The 22283-nt window shown below is 37.0% G+C and overlaps 1 protein-coding gene across 2 annotated transcripts in view; it reads right to left on the reverse strand.

Moving 5' to 3' along the window:
- Positions 1 to 22283, reverse strand: part of STK26 (serine/threonine kinase 26) — a 52601-nt gene that overhangs the window by 3785 nt on the left and 26533 nt on the right. For both annotated transcript variants that reach the window (XM_003918281.3, XM_009198260.4), the window contains 7 exons: positions 17799 to 18029; positions 9292 to 9348; positions 4482 to 4590; positions 4237 to 4394; positions 3184 to 3369; positions 1621 to 1769; positions 489 to 582 (listed from right to left, as the gene is read on the reverse strand). In XM_003918281.3, the coding sequence (XP_003918330.1) occupies positions 489 to 582; positions 1621 to 1769; positions 3184 to 3369; positions 4237 to 4394; positions 4482 to 4590; positions 9292 to 9348; positions 17799 to 18029 (984 nt within the window). The remainder of the gene's footprint in view (positions 1 to 488; positions 583 to 1620; positions 1770 to 3183; positions 3370 to 4236; positions 4395 to 4481; positions 4591 to 9291; positions 9349 to 17798; positions 18030 to 22283) is intronic.

Raw genomic sequence — 22283 nt, forward strand, 5'->3', positions numbered from 1 at the left:
TACTCAAGCCTGTAATCCCAGCACTTTGGGAGGCCGAGACGGGCGGATCACGAGGTCAGGAGATCGAGACCATCCTGGCTAACATGGCGAAACCCCGTCTCTACTAAAAAATACAAAAAACTAGCCAGGCGAGGTGGCAGGCGCCTGTAGTCCCAGCTACTCGGGAGGCTGAGGCAGGAGAATGGCGTAAACCCAGGAGGCGGAGCTTACAGTGAGCCAAGATCCGGCCACTGCACTCCAGCCTGGGCGACACAGCGAGACTCCGTCTCAAACAAACAAACAAACAAAAATTCCAATATGGCCACTTAAATAACTTCTATTAACTTTTTTAATTAGCTCAAAACTAATGACAAATGAAGCATACTACAAACACAGTGAGGCAGACAGGCATTTGGGGTATTCAATCCTAACAATTTTGGGCCATTATAATCTCACTACATAGTTTGAAAAACTGTATGAAGAGTAAGTAATTGTCTCCATATACATACTGCCCCATTCTGTACTTTCTTTGGATCAGGCTTCTTTCGTACGGTGGTAAAGCTCCATTCAGGATGAGTATTGTTTTCCCTGCTGGTAGATTCCCTAAAGAGATTGCCAAAGATACCTCTATAAGTGACCAAATGATTCAGCTTGGCAAAAATATCAAATCGATGTATGTAGAATCTAAAGGAATAATTGTCCCAATGTTTAAAAACTCCTGGTACAAAAAAGATCTGATCTCAGCTTCAGGTGAATACTACATTTTACTACAGAGTGGTAGTGGAGTGGTTCTCAGCTCGATGTGTGCTTCATTGAGACCTCCTACCAAATGTAAATACCTGTCCCTCACTGCTCCCCACCTATTGAATCAGGATCTCCAGTGGTGTGTCTTGTGATTGCTTTAAGGTTCCATGAGTGACTCTTATGGGAAGCTAAGGCTAACACCCATCAGAATAGGGCACAAATTATTCTGATATTTTTTATCCCTTTCCAACATTGAGCAATTTCTCATAAATAGAAGAATCTCAGGGTAGTATCTAAATAAATTTGGTGTTGCCTTTTTGCCAGTTCAGCTGGTAGAGGACTAAATTCTGGCATAGCATACAGACTTTCCTAGTCTAAATTAATTGACGGACTTAGAGGCTGAATTTTTAATGTAAACGCTGCTGTTACAAAACACTACAACTTTTTCAAGAAATAAAAATTACACATAAATGAATATTCAAATGTATCAGTCTGATCTTGATTTGGTACATGGCCAAGAGGTGGGAAAGGAAAGTTCTTCAGAGGGATTTTGCAGGTTGCCATCAAAGTATGAGAAAACACAGCTCCTTATTACTTTGGGCAAACTAATATAACACTTTTAATTGAATCTTGCTCCAAAATTTTGTAATATACTCAAGTATCCACTAGGGGTTAGACCAAGACCATTTAAAACTAGAGCTATTCACTTCCAAGAAAAACATGTTTCCAACTTCATTGTATTCCAGACTGTGATTGAAAAAGATTTTTACAGTTTCTAAGGTGAAATTTCAAACTATGGTTTATATTTTATGCTAGAACAAGCACACTGATCATAGCTAAAAGATATACAATATTTAAATAGGCTACCTACATAAAAATTAAATAATTTGTACATACGAATCAGAGCCCTCGGAATCAGATTCATCATCACTGTGTCCTTCTGCCTTCCATCTCTTAAAACGATCTATCAGTTCAGTCAGATAAGAAGTCTTCTTTGAATTTTTTACAATGAATTTGTGTTTCAGAAGTTCTTTTGCTGTAGGGCGCTAAGGATAAAAAGATCAAGGCTGCATATTACAATTGTTGAACTCTTATGATTACAAGGAATGGTTAAAAAATCATCTGAATTATTAAGCTGAAAGGTATAAAGGTATGTCTGTAGATATAAGAACAACTAAAATGCTGTAGGAAAATAGCTAATTCTATTATTGAAGTGGCTCAAGGCAACTGCATTGAATCTACTACTTTGGCGTCTAAATTTGTTAAAGCCCAATGGGCAGCAGGTGGCTTACCCACCAGCAAACTGGCAGGCAGGGCCTTCTCAAAAGCAGAGAGACACATGACAGTATTTAGAAAGTAAACATTTAAAAACATTTCACAGTAGTGTTCTAAAATACTTTAATCACATTTACTGTAAATTTGAAAAAAACTGATGAAAACTTGCAAGGCTGTAGTTTTGTTATCATTTATACATATCTTATAATCCCTTCTCCATCAGACATCAATGTCTATTGCATCTAAATGCAAACACCAGGTGCTGTGGAGAATGTCCCGCCTTCACTTTATTAATATCAGAATGTTTATCATCAACTTAAAAATAGTTATATCAAGTTTGGACTGCTCTTGTGTATTTCTCGTCTCGAAAAGTCACAAGGCAGCTTTATTTCAACAACAGTAAAACAACTGTAATCGAATCTGCCAAGTAAATGAATGGAGCTCACTAGCCTAGGAAAAGTATACAACTTCACGGTGAAGTTTCTAAACACTAAATAAAAATAGTTAAACCTGGCCAGGCGCAGTGGCCCATGCCTGTAATCCCAGCACTTTGGGAGGCTGAGGAGGGCGGATCGCTAGAAGTCAGGAGCTCGAGACCGGCCTGGCCAACATTGTGAAATCCATCTTTACTAAAAATACAAAACTTAGCCAGGCATGGTGGCAGGTGCCCGTAATCACAGCTACTTGGGAGGCTGAGGCAGGAGAATCGCTTGAACCTGGGAGATGGAGGTTGCAGTGAGCCTAAATCACGCCACTGCACTCCAAGCTGGGCAACAGAGCAAGACTCTGACTCAAAAAAAAAAATAGTTAAACCCAAACATAACTTTTCATGAAAAATGAAAACAGCTGAATAAAAATCACTGTATTTATACATGCACTTTAATAATGACATAATATAAAGATAACTTTACTTCTCAAATTTATTTCCCCCTGAAATAGGAAATAATGAATAGAATAAGAAGGAAGCTGGGTACCAAGAAAAAAATGAAGGGTAAGGAGAAAAAGAATGAAAAATCTGGTTAATAACTCAATAGAAGTAGCAGTACAGAAGGAAGAACCAAGTTCCTGGATGGATCTTAGACAATTCTCACATGCACTGTATTCCCTATTGCAGGAAAAGCTGCCTTTGCTATAAGTAGATCTAATAATAGAAAATAAATAGTAATGATAGCAATATATACTCACAAATGATGGATCTTTGTTCAGGCAAGCATCAATAAACTCCTTAAAAGACTTAGTAAAGTCTCCAACAAGAGTTGGAGGATTGTTTTTGGGAATAAGAAACAGAACTCTCATTGGATGCATATCGGAGTTAGGTGGCTCTCCTTTGGCTAGTTCAATAGCAGTAATTCCCAACGACCAAATGTCAGCCTAAGATAAAAGGAAAAACAAATATATATATGTATATCACCTTGAAACTCCATTACAATATACTACCACAAAATAGTCTGTGGAACCTAATGGTCATACAGTACTTGTCTCTTAAGAAAATGTGGTGTTAATAAATTTTTATTACTATAATTCATTTATTTAAAACATAATGAATTCCATACTTTGTGTCAGGTACCCTTCTCAGAATGGAGGATTTCAGTGGTGAATAAGCCAGACAAAAATCCCTGCTCTTAAGGGGCTTACATTCTAATAAGAGAGACAAATAAATAAATAAATACATAATATGATGCCAGATGGTGTTAACTTCTGTGAAGAAAATAACAAAGCATAGTAAGAGAATAATGAATGATGGGGGCAAGGGTGTTGCAAATCTACATAAGATGGCCAGGGAAGACTTCTCTGTGTAAGTGATGTTTAAGCAGACCTGATTGTGGGAGGAAGATTTTTTCAGACAGAGGGAAGGGCAGGTGCAAAGGTCCTGAGGCCAGGGTGTACTTGCTATGTTTGAGGAACAACCACGAGGCCACTGTGGATGAATAATCTAGAAGAGAGTGGTAGGAGATAAGACTGGAGAGGCAGATAATGGCCAGATTGTGTAGAGCTTTATATGTCACAGAAAAGACTTAGGATTTTATTCCATGTGGGATGAAAAGCCATTGAAGTGAATAGGGTCCAAATATTAGTTAGCTGTGAGGGAATTTATGATTAAGCAGCAAAATACGACATAACTCTAGCTTAAGAAACACTTGTGAAACAAGGAAAAATAAGGCAGTGTATTAACTAGGATAGCGTGCCACATACAATTTATTAACAAACCCAAAACAGTTTGAACAGGTAATACTCTACTTTTGAGTCATAAGCTGACTGTTGAATAACTTCAGGAGCCATCCAAAATGGAGTTCCCACAAAGGTGTTTCTTTTAATCTGTGTATCCGTCAGCTGACCAGCAACTCCAAAGTCAGCAAGTTTAACATCTCCTTGTTCTGAGAGCAAGACATTGGCAGCTAGGAGGAAAAAAAGAAAAGAAAAGAAAACTCAGCTTGCTCAGAATGCTTCTATTTTTCTCAGGTTCATATTAGATTTTTGTATACCTTTTATGTCTCGGTGAATTTTCTTTTCTGAATGCAGATAGTCCAGACCTTTTAAAATTTCCTTTAGCATGGTAGCAATCTGGAACTCATCAAATGGACCAGCTCGAAGCTTAAGGGGAAAAACACACACACACATACACACATGTGTAAAAGTTTGGAAACATCAAATTCAAAATTGGTGTCTTTGAAATGAAGAAATCACTTAAACACATGATGCTGTTCTGTTTATCAAACCAATATCTAAACAAGGGAGGAAAAATGTGAAGGAAGAAAGCAAAAGAATTCAATCAAAGGGCTGAACAGGTTTTTTAATGATTCAATTTAATGAAAGATAATATGAGCCCTTTCACCTATATACTAGGCTTCAGATTCTGAGGTTCCTGAATATTTACATCAAAGATGGAACAAATATGCTTACATAATGACAGAATCAACTATCTTTTCTTTAGACAGAAAAAAAGAGATATCAGTTACTTAAATTCTGGCATTTGCTGTGAAAAAGTTACTACATATTGACACGAAACTGATTTTTAGGTCAGAGAATCCATAAGATTTCCACAGCAACTATTTGATCACATCAGTCAGCATTTATGTATTTTAATAATATTGTAAAGAATAGCCTTTTTGAGACTGAAATTATAAATTTAGCCAAGAATATAATAATTAAACTATTCAGACTATGATTGTAAAAAAAATAAATCATGGAGGGATAATGTTTTTCAAATAAATGTAACACATATCCCTTTATTTCCCCATCCCTGTACCAAAGCCAATAGTTCCAACTGGAATACAAGGAAAGCAATGATTAGGTTTCAGGAGAACTTGTAATGGAATATCTGAAAATCCCTCTTTAAAATAAATGGTTATTTTAAAATTCTGGTACCTCATAAAGCACAAACAGTGGACTGTACAATATTATTACAGGAAAGGGTGGGAATCTAAAGTCAGAGCCGAGGTAGAGTTCTGTTTGCTTCTGGAAGGAGGGAAGAGGTGGTGAAAATCAAACATTGCCCACTCTGCCTCACACTGGGAGGGATCCGTAGCTCTTTGGCACCTTGTGTATTTCATCTTTCATGAATGCCATATTTATGCTGAATAAAGGGCACTTTCATGATGAAATTTAACAGCTTAAAATAGAACTCATACTTTGGTCTCACCATCTAATATTAACTGTGGTCTGGGTATATAGTATCCTCCAGGGATGTCTGTAATTCAACAGGTCCCTTTCCTAGGTAACATTATCTATTTACTTTCAAATCTATCAACTTCCACCCCAAAGTTTCTACTCAAACAGTTGTGATTAAAGTAGTTTCTAAAGTCTTCTAGAAAGGGTGAAAATGGCACACTATTTTATTGATGGCTGGCAATGAACTTCTGAGGTACTACAAAAGAACTGAAGGACAAACGTCACACTACTTAAGATCAGTAATTAGTATCATCTGATCATAGGACATTAGCAAGGCCAGAGGAGGTATATCCTTGGTTATTTAAGTGATTGGGCAAGATTAATGTACGGCCTACTAGCTATCATTCTGAAGGATATCTAAAAGTAACATAAATAAGCCAGTATATTAGCTAATACAGAAGTTTTTAAAAATATTCAAGTAAAAACAACAAAAAGGGGATCCTAAAGATTCATGAGCTTATCTGCTATATTTTAGGTTCATGTTAAAATTCAATAAAAGTGAAGTCTCAATTAACTGGGTGCTGGAGGAGGATGGGAAGAAAGACTCTGTGGCAAGGAGACACATTTCTCCATTTGAACTTATCTTCAGTAACTGAAGACCTTGTCATGTCTCTAACAGATAACATCTCTGTCCCAGGGCAGCGTACTTGCCTTGTATAATTTGCCTCTGTTGTCAAGTGAGAATATGCAAGAGAGGGACCTTGACTCTTTCAAAGACTGTACATTTGTGAGCTCGTGGATCTTTGTCACACTTCTTTAACTTCCAGCCAGTCCCTAACGCAGTCTGCTATGTTATGCCCTCTCTTATGGTTAGCATATTATTTCTTTTTTCTTGGGGCTCATGTTTTATTCTAGTCATCTTACTATATGTGTTTTTGTTGCAAGCCACCACGATTCTTTTTGGAAAGAAGTGGAGCATAATAAACTCAATAAAATGATGTGCAATATACTCAAAGTCTGCTCACATATAATAAATTGCTTTTCAAGAATGGGAGTGACTCAAGGCAGACACTGTATAATGTTGACATAAATGACAAGTTGTAATCTTATGTTATTCCATTAGTTAGGCACCAGGCACCAGTTTAATGTGAGAAACACTCTCCGCTAAACATCCCTCTTAGTTCCTGTTGTTCTTAGTAGCAGAGCCTTCCTCTACACCTAATCCTGTCTTAGATTCCCCCAAATGATAGCATTTATTTGTACAGGAATATACATGAAAAGGGAATAGCACATTTTCTCATTATCTGCTCTCCCTGGAAACTCTAGTTAAATGAGTTTTCTAATTAAATCACAATATTATTGAATTTTAGAGCTAAGAACACAAAATTAGAGATTACTGATTCAATTTCTTCATTTAACATGTGAAGAAATTAAGACACAAAGAGGCTAAAGGGCTGCCCAATATTTGCCAGGCAGTCAGTGTTTGTGCTGGGTTTACGACCTAGGTTTTTTGATTCTTAACCAATACAGTACTAACAACATTTTTCATTCATTGAAACTGATACTAATGGCTATTTGTTTTATTAAGTAGAGTTCAGAATAGCAGGATGAGATTAAGATCTCACAATCATTTAACTTGGAGATTTCATAAAACTGACCAAACTACTACTAGGGGACACAGATTTGGGTTGTTGGTTGGGGTTAGGCCAGTGTTCACTGCTTAACATTGCTATCAGTGATCCTGTTAAACAGAGTCGCCTAGCTTTGCCAATGCTTCCAAAACGGGGAAGAGACATAGTGAGCACCCTAAGGGACCAGATAAGACAACTGATAAATTTGGAAAGGGCTTTTAATATTCAAAAAATGGAAGAAGGATAATGAAACAATTGAGAGGCTTCTTGTAGAGCTAATGAAAAAACTATTGAATAATACGACTCTGTGACAAGACAAATAAAAATGAGATCATTTAACTTCAAGAGGAGAATGAAGCCTGACTCCATATGCATGAAGGATTATTACACAAAGAAACATCAGTGGTGTTCTCTCACTAGAGAGGAGAGAAAAAAAAATGAACTCAGGCTTTAGGATATAAGAACTAGATTAGACACAAGGAAAGATTACCAAATTCAGCAACTGATTAAACTGACATGAATTCCTAGTAGTAGATGAGGCTCTCCATCAAGTTTAATTACCATTTCTTTAGAATGGTTTAAATATGGTTCTGCCTAAAGGAAAGAAAATCTCTTACGGTCATTTCTGTTCATAAAATTATTTGAAACTTTGAGTCACTGGCAGTCAGGGTTAAAGCCTTTACAAATATTTAATCACTTTCAGTTAGGAAAACTCATCTCCACCTAAAAAAATAAGAATTAAAATATTACTTGATTATTTTAATCAAAACACTTTCTTAGAAACAGCATACGCTATAATTTCTAAGGCAGAAGCATGCAAATAAAAAAATCATATAATATTAAAGATGGAAGGGAACTTAGAAATAACTTAGTGCAACTTCTTTGTTTTATAGAACACCTAAGTCCAGGAAGTTTGTGTCTGGTTCACAGGCACCTATAACCTCAACACCCTAGGCCAGCCCACTGGTCATTCTACTACACTAAGTTGCCTCTCATAAGTCATACTGAATTTTAAACATAGTATCATATTAATAAAGATTTTTAAGGATGGGAAAGAAACTCAACATTGATAGGATCATACTAAATTGGAGAACAACCAGTGTTTCTCAAAGGCATTCTGTGTGTGAATGCATCTTCATTGGGTTGAATTTTCCTGCACACTGCAGGATTTTAGCATTTTTAGCATTCTGATCCATGACCACTGAAATGGTAGGAGCACTTCTAAGTCATTGTGACAACCCAAAATGCCATTACATTTCCAAATAACCTATAGAGGGGCAGAGAGAACTCTGCAAAGAACTGGATCTGTAGGCCTACCTTGGTTAGAACCCTAGTACCACTATCTTAGTCAATTCAGGTGCTATAACAGAATACCACAGACTGGGTGGCTTAAACAATATTTACTTGTCACAGTTCTGGAGACTGGGAAAGAAGTCCAAGATGAAGGGGCTGGCAGATTTGAGTTCCAGAAGGTCTTCTTCTCACTGCATCCTCCCGTGGTGGAAAGAAAGTCAGAGAGCTCTCTGGGGCCTCCTTTATAAGGGTACTAATCCCATTCATGAGAACTCACCTTCATGACTTAATTACTTCCCAAGGTCCCCACCTCCTAATACCATCACATTGGGGGTTAGGATGTCCACACATGAATTTTGGGGGGACACAAGCATTCAGTTCATAAAAATCACTTTTAGTGACAGTTATCTCAATTACATATTTTTTAAAAATATAAGAAAACTCAGTTTTTTTCAGGGATAAGCTTGCCAAAGTCAAACTGACAGCAACGGACACACACATCCCCTTCTAATTTGGGATACTTTATTTTATTAAGGTATTTGCATTCTTATGTAGTCTTAGGATGCCAGCAACATGTCCAAACGTACAATACATCTGTACCTACATAAGGTAGTGGTCATGAAAAAAGAATTTAATTTGAACATACTAACTAAAGCAACCACTTAGCGTGCCCAAAAGCCATTGATCTTCAATTTAAAAAAATAAGGTATGTGCATATGCACACATTTGCATCTGTGTGTAATTATTTTAAAATACTTACAAGATCCAGTGCTGAACCACCGCCCAGGTATTCCATTATTATCCATAATTTAGACCCCTGTAAAGCCATGAAACAATTTAATAATTACAAACCTGAGCCAAAATAACATACTAGCAAAAATATTAAATCTCACATACTAAAGCACAGATTCTATTTGCATGTTCTCATTTATTTGTGGGAGCTAAAAATTAAAACAATTGAACCCTTGAAGATAGAGAATAGAAGGATGGTTACCAGAGGCTGGGAAGGATAGTAGGGAGGGGCAGTTGGGGATGGTTAATGGGTACAAAAAGTAGTTAGAGAAAATGAATAAGATCTAGTATTTGATAGCACAACAGGGTGACCATCGTCAATAATAATTTAATTGTACTTTTTAAAATAACTAGAAAAGTATTACTGGACTGTTTGCAACATAAAGAGTAAATGTACCCTGATGTGATCATTATACATTATATGCCTTTATCAAAATAGCTCATGTACCCCCATAAATATTTACACCTTCTTTGTAGCCACAAAAATTAAAAATTAAAAAAAAAATAAAGAACAGATTCCAAAATATAGGTTTAAAAGTGGTTGCTTGGGAACCCAGAATATATTTTTTCCATAGAACATTCCAAATTTAAGTTCTGAGCTTAGACTACCCCCATACCTTTTTGCCTATGATATAGCTAAACAAATGAAAGTACTGTTTGTTATTGTTGAACTATTAGTAATTTTTATTAAAAAAACAGAGCTTTAAATAATTATTTTGAATGATATTGGAAAGAAAATACAGTTGCATTAAAGAATGAGGAGGTAAATGAGGGCTTGTACAAATTTTGGGTTTGAGTTTGAGGACAATGGACATTTTGCCTTATTTCAGTTGTTGGCTTTCATTTGTTTTGATGTACTTCTAACTTTTATCAGCTATGGTTAACGGACATTTTTGGTACACACATGGAACCTAGAAAGAATATTGTTCATTTTACCTCTGATGTAAATGGATAAGAAAAAGGGAGGGTGTAGCTTCAAAAACATATGATTACTCCAGGTGGAATTAACTTCTCTGTGAGCTGAACAAGAGGAAATGGGGCTTCTGGGAGGAATATATGTATACAAATCCTAAAACGGGTGTACACACACACATACCATTCAGTACCATCAGTTAAACACTGGAATAAACCATTAAACCCTTTTTGTTTTAGCTATAGCTTGAAATACAAGGGACACCTCTCTCTCCATACCATTTCATGAGTGGTATTCTCTGAATTTTTGTGGGACCACAGAGCTGATTGGAAGTAGAATGGTTGATTTTACTATACTGGCGGCAGCCAAGTAGTGACTGGACTGTGTTCCAAAAGTTGATTTTTAAGTAAGATGTTGGGAAATTTAAAAGCAAGCATTTCCCATAAAAATAATGCCTAGGTTCCTGGGGTAGTCCTCCCAAAAAACAATTTCACACAAATGTATTCATTCGTAGTATAGCATGAAAAGTACCAGGGAAACTCACTACTATTTATATCTTAACAATATTTCAAGTGAAAAAATATATTCAGCATTGTGCTTCAACTTGGGATGCCAGAAACACATTTCTCACCTTCACAACCCCAGCTGTGGGGTGAAGACTCTCAAGCTACTGCCAGTAGCCCTCAAACTCAAAAATCCCTGGGAGGTATTCAGGAGTCCAATTTAAAATTTCCAGGCATCTCCATGAGGATGTGACTTTATCAAGGCAGAGAATGGACTCCAGTGACATGATGATGAGTGCTTAGGGGATGGGAGAGAGTTGAAGAATCAGAGTGGAACTGACGTTGTAGTGTGGAGAATGGGATGTGGCCTAGGGTTGGGCCATGAAGGGAGGGCTCAGTTAACTAAGACAAAATGATTCTCCTTTCCGTATGCTGACACTATGTAGAATTTGTAAGAGAAAGGGAGGAACAGTGTTCCCCTACCACTTCCTCCAGTAATCTTGATACCCACTCTTCCTGCCATAGATGACCAGCATGCACTGTGAGCAGAAAGCTGAGAGTTTTGGTTAGCAGTGAAGTCTACATTAGGAAATAGAGGAAATAAATTCCCACAGTACTGGTGAGGGAAGAGGAGTTCCAGGAAAGGTTCATATAACTTGTATTTGTGTGTAGAACTTAGGCACTCACAACCTGAGAATTGTGAATCTGACGTATCTTTACACTTTTTGCAAGAGAAGAAAAAAGTCGTTCTTAAAATGGTGGATAGGTTAAAAATTGTTTCTTTTGCCACAAGTTTGTTTCTAACAAGTACTATACTCTATCATATGAATTCAGAGAGCTTCCCATTCACCTGACATTTAAAAGAAAAAGATCTTATAAAACATGCCTGTCTATTTTGCAGTTCTGCATGAATGAAAGCACCTGTTTTCCAAGTTAAAAACAATGTGTGCCTTTTTGTTTGTACTAATTCAAAACAGAAGCTTTCCAACTGTCACTAAAACGTGTTCATAGAAAGCTTGAAATGTGACTTTACAAAGTAGTATATACCATTAAGCATTAAAATTACAACTACTCAATTTCTAGATCTGAAAATAAGGAATCCTGATTTGTTCTGGAAATCAGTGGTGGTGAGGGCTGCACAACATGCCTGTAATCCTGGTATTTTGGGAGGCCGAGGTGGGAGGATCGCTTCAGTCCAGGAGTCTGAGAGCAGCCTAGGCAACATAGTGAGCCCTCATCTCTACTAAAAGTACAAAAAATTAGCTAGGTGTGGTGGCATACGCCTGTGGTCCCAGCTACTCGGGAGGCTGAGGTGGAAGGATCAATTGAACCTGGGAGATGGAGGCTGCAGTGGACTGAGATTGCACCACTGTACTCCAGCTTGGGAGACAGAGAAAATGGCAAATTTAGTGTTTATTTTGCCTGATTAAAAAAAAACATACAGCACGTAAGATTTTATAAAACTGGAAGTGACAGTAGAGATCATCTTGCCAAGAATATGGCTAGAAAATTTACCACTTCTGAGTCATTTTCTTCCAGTTTGGAATGCTGTGTCCCTACCCCACTCTCACCTTCCAACCCCTACCAAAATCATACTCAAGACTTAGTTCAAATGCTACCTCCCTAGTTTGAGGGTTATTGCACTTGATGTACTCACAGATAAGCAGGCTATTAATATGAGGCAAGTTATAAACACATATCTGGGGCTGAGCAGAGAGGATGAAACCAGAGACATCAATTTAGAAGTTGTCAGACCAAAGTAGATGAGATTAACCATAATATGCAAAAGAATAGGAATACACATAGTAGGCATTAATAAATAAACGTCTGTTGGATTGAATCTAACATGGGGCTTCTTAGAGGTATATTATATTAAGTTTAAAGCTATTCCTATTTTGAGAAAAGAACATTTTAAGAAGGAACAAACTTTCCAGCCTCCATTTTCTTCAAGTTTTATAAGAGAACTCCAAAAGAAATGTTAACAATAAAAGAATGTTCCAGAGGCACTGAGCATACATACACTGGCTGTAAGCACATACAGTTTCAGTGAAAAATAAGGAGAAGGCCACAAAGTCATACAGATGATTCTGAAATATTTTCCTTTATTCAATTCTTTTTTTCATAAATATTGGTGATGGTGGGTGGGAAGCAATATTTCCTTAACATACACAGAAATCTAAAGGCAATTTTCAGCAGCAAATAAAGGCATGATTCAAATTCTATTCAATGCTTGCGTGTCATTTTAAGATTTACATTGAACTAGAAAAATATTTAAAGATTATAAAAGATTATTCCAATATTATGAGATCAGAAGGGAAGGGTTTGCTTATTTTAGCGCTCTTCATAAAGACTAACTTTGTCAAGAAAATCTGCCCAGTGAACTAAAATTAAAGGAAAACACTGTGGTCATACTGATGTGTTTGTCTGGTTTTTAACTCTTGTTTTTAAAAATGAAGTTATACAGTGAGCTCAGTCAAAATGAATACCTAGTACATTTTTTGCATGTCTCAAGGAAATCACTACAACTGCATACAGTTTCAAAGAGCATATAATTTTCTCTCAAATGTAATAACCTTTTCCTCCAGCTTACAGTGAGGTCTTAGTTATGGATGACATCCTGGGTAAGAACAACCCATTTCCCAGTTTGTTTAATTAACTTGACTCAAAATTCTCCATGTTACCTGAAATGGAACAACGGGCCACAATAAGTATGTAAGTTGACTGATAACGCAGTTCCCTGATGGTACTAAGAGGATGTAGCCTTGACTTATGTTGACTACATGGAACAGAACCCTGTTGTATTTGATGTGATTTTAGTTTAGAAAAAAATACAAACCCAAACAGTCATACTATGTTGTAATATATATGATAAGTAAAAGAGTTGGTCAACTTAAGAAAGTGATTTAAATAAATAGTATGAAAATGTTGTAAGATTACAGAATATTTCTTTCTCTGTGTGTACATACATATGTCTTGTAGAGAGACATATGTATATACACACACATTTATTTACTTTAAATAGATTCAGAACACAAATAACATAAGCCAGCTGCACATTTCTACAATCTTATCATGAAGCAACATGTTCTTCAAAGTAGTGTTTTACATCATAGAGTTTAATTAATGATGGGTGAAGGAGATAAAAATAATTCAATTTAATCCCTTAAGAAGCTATCTTGGACAATGGTTTGTCAAGACCAGCACTGGCTGGTCTGAGTACACTTTACAATCAAAATTTGGGACAAACAAAAAACTAGTTTTTAATTATTTAAAGATTAAGTAAATACTGGGTGACTAGCACATGTATACTACTATGCTACTTAAAAAACACCCTATATGAAATCTTAGGAAAAGAAGATATAGCTGTAACTCATTTTCTATGGGAGTATTGAATATGAATAAATAAGCAATCAATAAAATGGTCAAACCATATCAGTACCAATTTTTCAATATATTATGGAATAGCCATTTTAAATAGGGCTTATTTAATATTTTAGGTCAGCAACCAAAAATAGTGTATTTGTCACAGGTGCCTAAAAGTAGCAAGGATTCAGATTTGCCCTAGAGAGGGTCTGGAATTACCAGGATTCAATCCAGAAAAAGTAAACCAGAATGAGCAAATGACACACACACACACACACACACACACACACACACACACGACAACAAATTCCTGGGGCTATGTACCACCAAGGAATTGTATGGGAATTAGGAGGAGAACCTAAAACTACTGAGACTGCGTAATCACTCATGAGATCTCTAAAAAAGAATATGACGGGCTGAATTAGCTTTTTAGGAACAAATATTACAGCAAAATTATCACACAAAGGAGCAGATAATGATGTATGTAGTAAAATACAGCAAGAGCTAACACTTATAAGTAAATGCTGAAATTGGATACAAATTACTAGCATTATCACCTCCTTTTGGAGGCCTTTTATTCATGCCACTCCTGAAAAGGACAGAAGTGACTACTTATTTATTTGTGTATCATCTATACCTTGTGCATACTTTAACCATAGAATCTGCATCATTTCAGTGCAATACTGGACTATGAGTGCCTTGACAGCAGTAGTGAGTTTGATCATTTTTTTATCCTCAGCATCTAATACAGTGTATAATACATAGTGGTTGTTTGGCTGTTTAATGATTCATTCTACTATGCATTCATTCCACATACATCTAATATTAGAATAAGTCAGGTTTTGTAAACAGGCAGTGAAATTTGTGATGAATTTCTATATCAGTATTAACGAATATAGATACAGATAGATCAAGAAAGTGATGACAAAGTCACCAAGATGGCAGAGGAGATACCAGTTTTAATCACCCCCTTCCTCCACATATACATAAAAAAAATCCCAAATATAGACAGCTATCCACAAACCCAAGTAGCCCTGGAAGGATTCAAGGACCCATTTAACAATCTGCAGCAACACAGTGGAGAAAAAAGAAAGAATATCTCCACAGAAAGGATCACTGATGAGATCAGCATACCTGAGAGGCCAGGAAATGTCTAGGAACAAAGATGAAAGGTGGAGGCTACTGGTATCACTACACAGTAGAAGCCATCATGGTCCCCAGTGGCCTGCTCTGCAGAGGACACTGGCCTCCCTTGCTGCTGAGGTAGCCAACAGCCATTTCTGCCAGGGAACCCCAGAGAGGGATACATGACTACAAAACTCTTTCATCTCAAGAAGAAGACATTGTTGAGCCACATGGAGAAAGAAGCCACCACTCTCAAAACTGGTGCAGGCTCCTGACCTCTAAGTCATGGCTGCTCCACTAGTGCCCGCACTACAGACCCAGTTTCTGTGTCTTCTCTGAGCTCAACCATACCTCAGACATTGGAGCTACTGCCACAGTGAGCTAGGTCACACCACAGGGCCCCGGAACCAAGGTTTCTCTCAGTGTGCCTATGCTCCGGACATCCACACAGTCACCACTGAAAGCTAGCCTGAGTTCTAGACTCCAGACCAGCTGAGTGGTTGTACTACACCCACCCACAGCTCAGACACTTGAGCCAATCACTGCCATAGTGAGCTAGCTCACATCCCAGGCTCTGAAGACAAGGTCCCTCTGAGCGTGCCTATGCTCCAGACACCAGTTCAGATGCTACAAATAGCTAGGCTCCACCCCACCCTTACAGCCACTGTAGCCTTGTGCAGCAGTAGTGGGTATTTGTACCTAGGACATTGGTATTACTATTGGCTTGGGCCCCAGAGCATGTCCCTCCAGATATGCCTATGCTTAAAGCCTTAGTTCTGTGGCCACTCCATGGGCATCACTCACTAGACATTAGTGCCACCTCAAGTGGGCCCACAAGCCAGACCCAATGCCAAAAGGGATCTACTCAGCAATGATTTCTCTTGTGGAAGAAAAAGAGACTGGGGGGACCCTAGCAGTTCTCACCACCAAAGACCTCAAACAGCCCTCACCACTGTTGTAGACACCCAAGGTATTGACCACTGGGGATCCCTGCAATCTTTGTCAACACTAATCTCAAATGACAAAGCTGCACAGGGACTATGCTCCTATGCCCTCATTGGAGCCAGAACCACTGCAATCCACCCAGCCATTGCTCTCACACCGTCCTACAGAGGAAGGTCTTTTCACATTGAAACCTGTAATGTCTGGAAGAGGCGATTGCTCTACCAACTGCAGAGACATCAACAAAAGGCAATAATAAACATGAAAAACCAAGGAGACATCTCATCACCAAAAGAACACAATAGTTTCCCAGTAGTTGACTCCAAATAAATGGAGATTTATACACTGCCTGACAAATAATTTAAAATAATTATATCAAGGAAGCTCAGCAACCTTTAAGAAAATACAAAGAAACAAGTGAAATCAGGAAAACAATAAAAGAACAAAATGATAAATTTAACAAGGAGATTAAATCATTTTAAAAACTCAGAAATTTTAGAGCTGAAAAATACAATGAATGAAATGACACAATACAATAAAGTGTCAATAGCAGAACTAATCAAACAGAAGAAAGAATCTGTGAACTTGAAGACAGGTTATTTGGTAAAGGTATAGATGGATATTCGAAGTTTTATTTGGTCAGCAGAGCATAAAATGATAGCATTAATTTTTATGCAGGTCAACAGCTTAATTAGTTATAGATACACTCTTTTTGGCCTATAGATCAACCAGTAACAACAAACACTTCCCTCCTTTTAAACCCTGAATGGCAAAGATCTAGTACAGTCTTCATTTGAAAAACTGCAATACAAGGATAAACAGTTTTAATTTAAAAATGATTCAAACTGCAAACTAAGCTAGAATTCGTGGAGGCTTTTTTTTTTTTCCAGCTATTTATTGTTCACATTTCAACAGACACAAATCCTGACTTCTAACTATGGAACCCAAGAACCACTGGGTTTTACCAACCAGTTTTCTGCTATGTAGTAACATCTCCATCTGCTGGAACTTTAGGTATCTGCTAATCCCATGATCCTGGAACCAGTAAAAATCCAACTTTTATTTGGAGGCAGAGGCAGATGTTATTCCACTTAATTCCATTTTAACAAATATTTATCACGTGCTTAAGATGTGCCATACCCTGTGCCAAGGGATGTAACTACCAGAACTGATTAAGCTAAACTACCTGCTATGAAGGAGTTCACAACCTGGTGGGGGAGACAAATGTGTAAATAACTACCACAACTCAATGAAATAAATGACATACTTACATGTTCCATCAATTCTGAGGTTGAGACAGTCAAGACCATTGAGAATAGTGTCTGGAAATGCAGGGGGATAGCTCTTTCCTGACAAAGGATATGTCTCCAGGACCAGCTGCATTTCTGCTCCTCCGTCAAACCAAAAGTTCAGGTGTGGAAAAGGGGTGCAGCTGAGTACTGGGATGCATTCAGGATACAGCTGCTAAATCTAACAATGGTTTATTTGGCACTATAAATGGAGCTGGATTCTGCCTGGAGGCCATAGACTGCCAAATCCTAATTTAAGACATTGCCTTTCAAAAAAATAGAATTAAAAAACTTCTAATGAAAATACCTTATGACTTAAATAATACAACACACACATTACCTTTAAATATGACCCATAGTATTTTGTCACATATGAGCTGTCACATTGACTCAAGACAGTTATTTCTTGCTGAATGTCTTCTATTTCATCTTCGGCTTCCTCAAGGTCTATGATTTTAATAGCAACGACTTGCTGGGTACGGTTATCAATTCCTTTGAAAACTTCCCCAAATGAGCCTTTCCCAATGCGCTCTAATTTTGTGAACAGTTCTTCTGGATCAGCTATGTTATTCTAAAGGGAGTGGGGAGAGAGAAAAAGAAAGAACACAAACGTTTTGAATCAGATTTTTTTAATGAAGGAAACTAAATCACATAAGACAATAACAAATTTTTGTAAAAGCATACAAACTTCTTTGACTCCCCATATGTGCTTTGTTAGAACAATTGTAATCCCAAACAGGCAGCTAGTCCATATTCTAGTGAAACACACACACTAACTGAGCTTAGCTGATGCTGCTACCACAAACATTCTCACACAGCAAATACAATCGGTGCATGCCAAAACATTAGGCACTTTTTGGAATAAAGCTGCTGATTATACACAATTTACATATTAATGCAAATGTAGCAATAGTGGGAGAATATCTAACCTAAGCTAAGGTGAACTGTTTTAAGTTTCTAACATTCTGCCAATATTACCTTTTAACTCTCCTCTCTCTCCAACTCGCATATCCCAATCATCTTAGCTCTACTTCCAAACCGCCATCTAAATAATACAGACCGCAAAAGACTCCAGGCTTTACAGGTCTTTGTTTTTCTTTAGTTGGAATCTTATCTATGTGAAATGTTATCATCAATAGCTGAACTAAGATTCTATACCTTTGTACTAATTGCTAGTAATCATGAGAAAATGGTAATACATTGAACTTTCACAACTCATCTCACAGTGAAGATCCAGAATAATTTAACACTTCAATAAAATCTGGAATAAGCATAGGCTTTTAAGGTTAACAAATGTATAGGCATGACTTAGATTTATAAATTCACTGTTGTTTCCTGATTCAGAAATATTCTGTATCTTATAATATACAATTTTGAATTAAAATTTTACCCCAAGACAAACTTTATATACTTATACTTACTTAAACTCATATTGCTGGAAATATACTGCTGATCAAGTAGAAACTCAAGATGGCCAACCCTGCCAAAAGCACATTAAGTGCTTTATTAATCAAAAACTTTGAGTTTCTTCAAAATATAGGAGGATTCTATCAAGTTCTGGTGAGCTGTGTCTAATTTGTCAACTGTACATAGAATATCTGTTCATTTACTACAATTTTACCTAGTTTCATTTTATCGTCAATTTCAGAAGACTATTATGGAGTCAGCCTGTCCCTTTTATCTTCCTTATTAGACAAAGAGGCCACTGAAAATATTGTTTTTCTCTTATCAAGTTCTTTGCACCATGATCACCAAATGGACACACTACTACTCCAGTAAACCACTACCTTTTGAGGTAACTCCAAGACCCATGACTGCTTTTAAAGAATTTTACCAAGTTCTCTTTTTACACAGCCTAAAATACAGTTTGTACATGACCTGTTTACCTTATAAGCTTCCCCATTCTTTCTGATTGGATGTTTTTCCATTTCTAAAAGTTGTACTTTCCATATAGAAGTCTCTGAAACTGCAAGCTACTTGTGTATCCCCACCCACCTCCAGTACCCACATGGAACAAACACATCTTGAGCTTTCCATACGGGCTTTTAAAAATAGTTTAGGCTTCTAGTAGGTTGCAAATGCATTTTTAATGCTCATATTTTGTTATAATACCCTCTCAAAAACTTGAGTGCCATCATTATTGATTTCCTTGGTGTCCTCTTTTACCAAGACCTTGTATTTCATTGTGACTACTAATACATAGTGGCTAACCCACAGTTACCTCTTCCTACTTTTGGTGATGGTTCTTGGTTTTGTAATACCTTGTGGAAAAAATACTTACTACATAGTTTGGTGATGGGTTCACTCCTTATAAATTCCTTTGGAAAAAAAGTATTTCCGTTTTCCTGACACAGTTATAAAACAATTCTAAAATTTGGAAATGTATCATTTATTTGAAGACACATAGGATATATCTTCTGATAAGACACTCTGGGAAGTGTATGTATTCATTAACTTTAAACAAGAATCTTCTGTTATTAAGGAACAAAAACGAAATCTTCATCTTCCTAATTAGTGTTTTAAAAGGATTTGATTGAAACAGTCAACTTGAGGGAGGATACGGCTGTTCCTTGCTTCCTACAATAAATGGGTTCTTGCAAATATGTAAATCAAAAAATTTAAAACCAGGTCACATTTTGCATTTTAAAGAAGCACTGAAGTAAACCCTAATCCATGGATATAGTTTAAGATTTTAAATTGAGGAATAGCAAGTTAGACACAGAAAAAGAGAAAGATCCATCATTTACACAATGTTTGCACTTCCTACTCTTTTATTTTGGGTCTAACACTGCTCCTACAAAACACCAACTTTCAGAGTGGAGGGAATCATGAAAACAAGATTTCACTAATATAACCTCACTTCCCTAGCTAGCTAAGGGATAGAGACCCCTGCCACATTTACTAATCGTGAATCCCTGATAGATAATACAAAAGTTATAATTCCCCCTTCATCATTTTAAACTAAAGTATCCTAAGTCTTTGTTAAGACAGGTTTCCTTCCTGTTTTTAGCACAAGGGCAAAGATCAAGTAAATAAATAGCAAACATCCCAAGGAATGCAATTAAAAGCCACTTAAATAAAGAATCTAGTTTGCCTAATCATTCCCATCATTCTTTGGAACCTCTGAGAAAAGTCAGCTCCCAAATCAAATATTCTTTTAAGATTACTGAAATTCCAACCCAAATGCCCATCAATGACAGACTGGATAAAGAAAACGTGGCACATATACACCATGGAATACTATGCAGCTATAAAAAAGGATGAGTTCATGTCCTTTTCAGGGACATGGATGAAACTGGAAACCATCATTCTCAGCAAAGTAACACAAGAAGAGAAAACCAAATACTGCATGTTCTCACTCATAAGTGGGAGTTGAACAATGAGAACACATGGAAACAGGGAGGGGAACATCACACATCAGGGCCTGTCAGGGGGTAGGGGCTTGGGGAGGGATAGCATTAGCAGAAATACCTAATATAAATAACGAGTTGATGGGTGCAGCAAACCAACAGGCACATGTATACCTATGTAACAAACCTGCACGTTCTGCACATGTACCCCAGAACTTAAATATAATAATAAAAAACACTGAAATTTCTAAATATTCCTTACCTCTACTGCAAAAATCACAATGTATTAACTCTATCTGCGTTTGTATTGCCTTCTCAAAGCTGCCCCCAAAAAAGAGCTCTATGTTCTGTAGTGTCAAATAGGAGGAACTGCTAAATTAACCTCATATTGACTTATTAATGGCAGACGACTTCCACATGCCATACCAAAACAGGGCTACAAAAACGAAAACCTCACAGATACACCTCCTCAGGACAATCAGATTACTCCTTGGCCCTGTTTTACCTGTTATTTAACTTGAATTTGCACTCTTCAGCTTTAAGTACACTGTTAGAAATTTAAGTCTTATTCAGAAGGTATCATTACCACTAAAACAACAATAACAACAACAACTATTTAGTATGGAAATATTCTGAAGAAAGTCCAGAAGGAAACAATGTTAAGTGAACATCTTGTTTGTCTTCTGTGTAAAGTCAGGAGCAGATAGAAGGCTTCTTGGATACTTAAACCACAGAAACAGAGAGCTGAAAGAACTCTTACAAGTTCTCTAAGTGCTCTCTGATCCTGGCTATACATTAGAACTGCTTATATCACTTTTAAAATGTGGATACTTAGGCCTTACCCCAAAACTACTGATTCAGCCTATCTGAGATTGGGGCCTTGCAAGCAATACTTCTGAAAAAGCATCCCAAATGATTCCTGTGTAGTCATTTGAATATTAGTCTTGACATCAGCACTTGAGAACCACTAAGCAGATGGATGTGAAATTTGTATCCCTGATTACAGGGAACCAATTATCCTTATTTTTCCCAGGCAAGCATATGGGTCTCATTTAATTTTGTACACTAAAAGTGGACAACTTGGAGATTAAAGTAAAACCAAGAGGACTTTGGCATTTACTATACATACCTATATTTTTAAAAATGAAGTCTGCAACACTTCTTCTAAGGACATGTCTCTAAAATTAGCACTGGTGACCCTTGAACAACATGGGTTTGAACTGTACAGGTTCACTTACACACGAATTTTTTTCAACCAAACACAGATCAAAGATACAATATTTCCTGAATGTGAAACCCATGTATAGGGAAGGCTGACTTTTCATATATGTGGGTTCTGCAGGGTCGACTGCATGACTTGAGTATGCACCAATTTGGTATACACAGGAGAAGAAGGTATCCTGGAACCCCGAGGGATGACTCAAGATTAGAAACACAATGTTTGTCAAAACACAAGCAATATATCCCATACTCTT

Source organism: Papio anubis, chromosome X (assembly GCF_008728515.1).
Source record: "Papio anubis isolate 15944 chromosome X, Panubis1.0, whole genome shotgun sequence".
Taxonomy (NCBI): Eukaryota; Metazoa; Chordata; class Mammalia; order Primates; family Cercopithecidae; genus Papio; species Papio anubis.